General features: G+C 45.1%; 1 protein-coding gene across 2 annotated transcripts in view; it reads right to left on the bottom strand.

Annotated features, from left to right (window-relative positions):
• The window catches only part of GTF2E2 (general transcription factor IIE subunit 2), a 64,951-nt gene that overhangs the window by 8,605 nt on the left and 48,654 nt on the right, over positions 1-7,692 (bottom strand). The window contains exon 6 of one of the 2 annotated variants that reach the window (XM_025215945.1): positions 1,972-2,337. The exons of the other annotated variant lie outside the window; for it this stretch is intronic. Within the exon in view, the coding sequence (XP_025071730.1) occupies positions 2,174-2,337 (164 nt within the window). The 3' untranslated portion in view covers positions 1,972-2,173. Of the gene's footprint in view, positions 1-1,971; positions 2,338-7,692 lie in introns of those variants that run through there. 2 annotated transcript variants of the gene reach the window in all.

The raw sequence follows: 7,692 nt of genomic DNA, 5'->3' as shown, positions 1-7,692 counted from the left end.
AGGAACGCAGCAGCTCAGCCCCACCCCACCTCCAGCCATTTCCCTGCCTTCCTGCCCCTGCACTGCTCCAGCATTATGTGGCTCCCAGCTGCATCGCTGGACCAGGGAGCCGAGCCAGTACCGTGGGGAGGTGTGCATGTGTGTTCATTCGTAGAGCGAGTCTCACATGCATACCCCACCATACATGTGCACCCCCCCCACATTGCTATACACGCAGACCCCCCACCCCTTACACAGCTCCCCACAAACCTCATACCCACACGCACGCATGCACACACACACACGCTCCCTCACCCACACACCTTCCCCAGACACACCCACACCCTCTCCCACACTCCACATACCCACAGCTCCCCACAAACCTATACCCAACCCTCCAATATACAAGCATAAGACTTAATTTCAAGCTATTGTGCAATCACCTCTATGTACACTAACAATCATGTAAACCAGGACAAAAATATTTTTTGAAATCAAATTAATGAATGCTTTAGATGTTCACTTTTTAGAATATAATTTGGTATTTTTATGATTCCAAGATGGCAAAACCCCTTGCTGAAAGGAATACTTCTGGGGGCAGGGGAGGGACTTCTGGTGGCAAAGGTCAGGGGTTAGGGGGTGGGACTTCCAGTCATAAGATGGCAACCAGGAGGTGGGGCATCTGTTAAGGGGTAGGGCTACCCATGTGGCCCTTGACAGCTTGCCAAAATTGGGTAAGGGGCCCTCTGCCCAAAATAATTGTTTGCCCCTGCTCAACGCACTCCAAATGAGACTAAAAAAGCCCTCAGAAAATGCTGTTAGCTTTCCCTCAGTTTTTGACTGTGAAAAAATAATAAAACAATTTATTTGTTGCAAAGAACTCAAACACCACACCAAGTCAGAACATTTTTGATACTATAGATTCCTATTTTAAATATCTGGGTGTGTCTTGTGGATCACATATATGTATTTCCACCCATAATAGTGCTAATATTGCACAGCACCCCATGACACCCTTAAAAAGATCTTGTCACTCTGGTTGAAAATCAGCGCTCTAAACATTTAAATGAAAATGTAAGTTAGTCTTAGCTTTACAAAGAATAATCATAAGAGCTGCCTTAAGAGCTCATGTTGTATGGACAAGACAAGAAAATAAGCATACAATCTCTAGTAGTCATAAAAAAAGCACACAGGAAAGGAGGAACTAAGAGAAGTGGAACCATTAATCTTATATTACAGTCTTCTCAAGAAAAAGTGAAAAATTAACACCAGAATATACAAATTGCCAATGCCAATACAAAAAGATGATCTATGGTTAATCTATAACCATGGCCTTTCATGTTTAATGCATTTTATCCTAAAGTTAACTCCATTTCTGTATTTTAAATCTGTCAAACAAGAATGTAAAACAGGAGTCAACTGTAAAGTTGAAATAGGGCAACAGAACATGTAATAAATTCATGTTCTTTAGAGTGGTTACACAATATCCTGAAACTCTTTTTAAAAATTACTTCATAAATCTGACTATATTCAGATATTTTGTTTTAACTGGGATACTTGCAGCCAACCGCATTTTCCCATGTGTATTTGAAGATGGGTGTTGAGTATCAAAGCATCTTACAATTATACTGGGCTATTTAGAGCAACCTATTACATTGAATCCAACACTAAAGAGATCACACAGAATTAAAGACTCAGGAGCAAAGCAGAGAATAATCACATAGCTACACTACTCTGTATGGTCACATATACTATCACTTTGGATTTAGGGTGCCACCAAGTGGATAAAAGAAACACATCCACCCTGTAGTCAGGGTACCAAAAATCACTGTGCCTTTGTAAATTACACCAAACACACAGCAGAATCCAAGAAGAGTAAATCATGCTGCTTTACTGATAAGAACTATTTCAAAAAACATTTGTCTTGGCCCTTAAGTCATAATGGACCCAATAAAGTAGTGAAAGTTTGGGTTGGGGGAGATACTTGAATTCTTTATTATGACTTCTTGGTAAGGTGTCACTATCTTAACAGGAAGAGAGAGAAAACTAGATTTCTTTGAGAAATGCCATGATAGGATGAAAGACCTTAGATTTATTTTTTTGATGAAAAAGTACCTGGTATTCTTGATACTGACCAGGGGCCTTATCTATGCCTCTCTTCAATAGATTTTATCTCTTGCAAAAAAAGAATACCTTATGGGGAGAGGAGGGAGGGAAAGGTGGTGATGCTGGATAGACAGATGACAGGAGGCGGCAGGGCATGACACCATATGCAGTAACCATTGTCTGCTGCCTTTAAGAAACCACTTGTCTGATTTATGGTATGCCAAGCTGGAAGGAAGTACTGGATCAAGTCGTCTGTAACAGGAAAGAAGAACAGAAAGGTGCTCAGCTAACCCACCAAATTGACGATGGCATGCTGATATCAGAAGGTAGCTCTCAAATGATCGTCATCTATGAAGTCTCTATTTAGCTGTCTTTTACTAGTTTGTGCAGCTGATGCAGAATACGGTCACCTGTCACTGTCTTGCATATGTTCCCGTAGTGCCAAGTACCTCATTCAAAGGTGGCAGGACAGCTTTAAGCACTTACTACCTATACCCTGCCTACAACTGGTGGCTATTTTGCTTAACTGTCATGTTGAAACAGCAAGACCTGCCCAGCTTCTCTGATAGGGCTGCTTTTTCCTCCTTTTGCCACATTCAGTGGCTCTTAGGACTACCTCCTGCCTCTCTTTTGGTGTTCTCCCTGCCTCCCTCCCAAGAGCTGCCGCCTGCTGGCTGGACTCTGACACATCCTCTTCTTATGCACCTCTTGCCCCCTCCCCACATAACAACTTATTGCAAGTAGGAACACTCCATCTCTCCCCACCTTCCCTGGCATCTCTTTTGTCCCCGTCTGTAGGCACCCCTGTGGTGCCTATTTAAGCGTGGAACCTCTGGACAGTAGGGGCGCACCTGCACTGAGCTACCCGCCTCACTATACCCAGCCAAAAACCAAGCCTTGGACGCTTCCCCAGGGGCGCCAACTTGTGGCCGACCCCCTTCCTGGAGTATACCCACAAGCCTGGGGTAGTGCTGCCACCACCAGGACTCAAGTCTTTGTTTGGGCCCTGTGCCACCCAGGATACACAGGCCCTGTAGACTTAGGGGTTGATTAACCCCAGCAGGATATATCTGGGTGCTTCTTATAGCCTGAAGCATGGAAAGTAGCCTCCCTTAGCCAGTTAAGCTAAGGGAATAAAAAGGCATGCCTAATCCTTCTCCAGCATGTACCACAAAGCTTGTTATAGAAGATAGCTTTATTGGGTAGAGGGGGTAGGCTTGGGGAGAGGTACAAGTCTGAGAAGTATCAAAAAAATACTTCTGAGCAAACAGAAGTGGCTTGGTAGCCTTTTGACACACTTCTGGAACACTGTTACTGGCTAAACTTCAGGTAAGTTACTCACATGTTAATCTGGAGTCTGAAAGAGCTCCAGAGGCCGTGTGCTTGCTCCATGTTTCCAAATACGTCTCCTTCCCCTTCCTCATGAGGACCCTTTTATACACCTGTCATGACCTCATCACTAAGTTCCCACCAGAAGCAGCCCCATTGGCTGCTGCCCGGTGCTTCCAAATGACATCACCTTCCCAGGTGAGGGGACTAGTCACATGACCTGCAGTGGAAGGGAAACCGAGACAATGGGAGCAGGTCCCCCCTCCCTCAAGCATGTCTCCATCCCCAGTCACAGCTCAGTGGTAAATGAAACAGATGGGTGAGGGGCTGCCTGCTTACAGCAGTGAGGCAGACTGGAGGGGCGATTCCTCCACACCCCTGTACTATCACCCTAAATTCTTGGCTGTAGAAATGAGTGATATGCCCAGTTTTCACCAGATGACTGTAGGACCAATGCAACCCCCTCCTATGTTTCCTGTAGCGCCTCCCTTTCTTCCCTTTGTGCGGTCCATAGGGACACTGGCTCATGTCCCTGCCCTGCAGTTGCCTCCCCTCACTCTGTAGCCCAAAGCCCCTGGAAATTTTTAAAACATCCCAGTCAAAGGACGTTAAGGCAAGAAGAAAACAGGTCTTTTAGCTAACTCAGTGTTTGTATTTACTAATGCAGATAAAAGCAAGCAAAGCAACTAGTTTGAAGGAGAAGACATTCACATATAAGAACACAGGCCTGGAAGAGGCATCCTGGAACGTCTAGCTCATTCCCTTCCGCAGGCATTCGCTAACCAAAGGAATCCCCCAAATCACTGCACCAAACCTCACAGACAACTGAAAGAAACAAAGCCTCAAATGCCACAAAACATTTTAGGCAGACAAGGTTCCTTGGGTGAATTTGATATCTTTTATTAGACCAACCCAAGTGGTTGGAGAATAGTTATTAAGCAAGCTTTCGGGTTCAAAAACCCTTGCTGAAGCAAGCTGGCCTTGTGTGCCAACTTGCTTCAGCATCCTCAGGGGAGCACACTGAGGGGACCCTTTGCTGGCTGGCCATGTGCTAGGTACCTGGCCACACTGCCACCTCACTAACCTTGCCATCCCCTGTGCATATTGTGAGTTCAGGTAAGTCATATGTAATTGTAAGATGAGGCTTACTTTTCCCCTTGTTGAATGTGGGGGGGAAAAAAACCTCATCTCATAATTGAGTAAATATGTTATATGCTCAGAAGAGCCTAGAAAAAGGACCACCACACAACCAATGAGAGACCTAGGGGAAAATGTGACCAATGGGGCCTAGGGAAAAAATCCTTTCTGATCTTAAATTTGGTGATCAGTCTGACCCAGGTAGAAGAGCAAGGCTATTTAAGCGTGGAACCTCTGGATTTACTAATACTGGAAGAAGCTTCAGCATACCTGAGCCCTTGGAAGCGTCTCCCAGGGGATTACGTCTGAGCACAGCAACAGCTTAAATTCCCAAATATTCGACAGTACTTTAGCTGGAATGGACCTGTATGTTTGTAGGGTGGGGTACTGAAGTGCTCTAAAATGGGGCAGCATTTGAAGAACACCTATATGTCTGCCCATACCCCAAGTAAGTCCATGTACCACAGTCAGGTTCCATATGATCACAGCAAGTAAAAGTCAGAAAGGATCTGAACCAATAGAGGTCCACACCTCTCTTATACAAGCCCAAGTTCCAAGTGCGTGGTGCCATAGGTTGGCATTCACTCAAGCCTCAGTAAGGATGGCTTTCCAAAAGGTCCTTGATCAAAACAGCACAGGTGCTTAGAATCCTGCATGTGGAAAATATGCATAGGTTTCCACAAAAAGAAATACAAAATTCCCTTATTAGAGATTTTTTGTAGTTTATATATATAGTCCTGTCAGAAAAGATCCAATATTAGGTTGTTTTGGCACTTCTCAGGAAAAATGTGGATATCAGTGTTGTGGCTTCACCATTTATGAAGGACCAAAACCATTCTGAACTTTTTTTTTTTATCATGACCTAGCACACTAGTGTATACCACACACTCTTTACATTAGCTATACACAATTTGGCAATGACATTCATGTAGGAAATAGAAGACGGTGCTTGTTAACAAATTCAATCCGATGCACCACTGACTTACCTGTCCACTGAAAACTCTTGGAACAATTTCTGCAACAACCCCTTCAATATATCACATTGCACACATAGGCTGTTATGCAAAAAAAAAAGTTTTAAAAACCTCACTGCCATACAACAAATGTAAGGCAAAATGATGCACAGGTGCAGTAGTGCAAGAGATTTTTTTAAAAGAAAGAAGATACTAGAAAAAAATAGCTTTATGTTAAAGGAACTGTGGTATAACAACAGTTCTGGTGAAAAAAACCTTGCATTTACACAAGAGGTGGAGTCAGAGAGGACAGCTGCACTTCCAAATTCATTTAGTTATTGACTTTGGTCTCCGAGTTGATTGGTATTGACAGCCAGCTCCACAGACTATGACCAATTCCACATTTTTTAAAAACCTAACAGACCTCCAACATTGATGGAAGTTTCTTCACAGATATTTAGGAAGAAAATCTCCAAAAGTATTAAAAAATATTCTCTGTAGACTATATTCAAATGTGAAAGCAACATTACAAAAGGGCAGAAATACTTTTAGGTATTCAATTTCTTTAATACAGCAACATACAATGCAGGGTATGATTATACTAGCATTTCACCATTCAGAACTGAGACTTGAGAGGATATGAGAAGTGTTTAACATGCTCAAGAAAGTGTAAGCGATTAGTTCAGCTGTGTCTCGGACGGCAAGAGCCGACTCGAGGTGATCCAACAATTACTCATTCGTTGGGTGGGCTGGTGAATAGAGAGGTAGACAAAGCTTAATGGTTGCAAAACTTTACTTACGCCGCTTGTAGCTGCGACGCAGACGGTCCAGTCGTCTGAACAACTATGTTATTTGTTCCAGCTGGCAGGGCTCAAGCTAGCTCGTCCGTCCACAAATCAAGCCGGCGGGGAAAGGGTACGTCGGGGATTGCGCTCGGCGACGGGGAGAAGAATCGATAGGTGATCAGTCTATCGATCAACTCAGCCGCAAGTCAGATCTCTTTAGAGGCACTCTGCAGCGTGCTCAAAGTTCTCCGACTTGGGCGGAAGTCGCCAAAATTTTAAATGGCCAACAAACCCAATTACTAGCCGCCACGTAGGAATAATTTAGAACTGGCCAATAGCAGGACACAAATTTGCATTCAAATGGCGGGAACTCTCTTGCACCGGGGTTTTTCTGTTGCAACAAAACCTTTGCTGTGCAAGAGGCTCTCATGTGGCGGGAAAATTCCATCGTGCCGAGGCACCAAAATCACTGGGTTGTGACAAGCTGCAGTGCCCCTAATGTGACACTGATTGATAAATATTGTTTAATATATTTTAGTATGAAATGTCAGATTACCCAGGACATTAACAAGGCCCAGAAAGCATGTGTTCCTTTCTTGGCTAAGCAGGTGAGAGCAAGAACGAAGAACTGGAAAGTTGTAGCAGTGATGATCCAGGAAATGTCTGAGACTCAAGGATTTTTTTGATATCTTTTATTGGACCAGCTGTATAGTTGGGAGAGCTGTTGGACAAGCTTTTGGGCCTGAGGTCGAAAAAAAGACACACAGGAAGAATAATTTTTTTTCTCAAAACAGATACCCAGACTGGCACTGTGAAGAAGATAGTTAAGGTGGCAGGTTCTATGATCTTCTAATAAATCTCATTTATTTACTTATTTCTTGAGGAGCACAGCCAGCATCATGGAGATCTGCCTCCAGCTGGTAAGTCCCGTGTGATGGAAGGAGAGTGGGGAAGGAAGGGGCATGGAGGGGTGGGTAGATCAACGCCCCCCATGGTGAAGGAGGGGGCAGGGGCAGGTGCTGCCCAGGTTGGGGGGGAGGCTGGAGCTGCAGCTTGTGCGGGGAGGGGGGTGGCTCCCACTGCTGCTTGCACCCCAGGAGGGCACGGTGGGGGGCAAGTGCCCCCCAGATCTGCGTGGGGCAGGGCAGGCTGCATCTAGGGCTGTGTGAGGCTTTTCTTGGTGGGGGCTGGGCTTGGAGTGGACACCAGTGATGCTGGAAGGATGCTGCATCCACCCCAAATTCCACCACCACTCCACTTGGTGCAGCCCAAGCTCTTCCCCAGGTGTGGGTGGAGGCAGAGCAGTGAGCCAGGGCTGCGCTGGGTGGCTGGTGGTGGCAGTGCTGGGAGTGGAGCAGCAGTGAAATCTGGGGTGGATGCAGCATCCTCCTAGTGCCGCTGGT

Source organism: Alligator sinensis, unplaced genomic scaffold (assembly GCF_000455745.1).
Source record: "Alligator sinensis unplaced genomic scaffold, ASM45574v1 scaffold1546_1, whole genome shotgun sequence".
NCBI classification, from domain to species: Eukaryota; Metazoa; Chordata; order Crocodylia; family Alligatoridae; genus Alligator; species Alligator sinensis.
The sequence above is the reverse complement of the archived record's forward strand: the minus strand, read 5'-3'. Positions and strand labels throughout refer to the sequence as shown.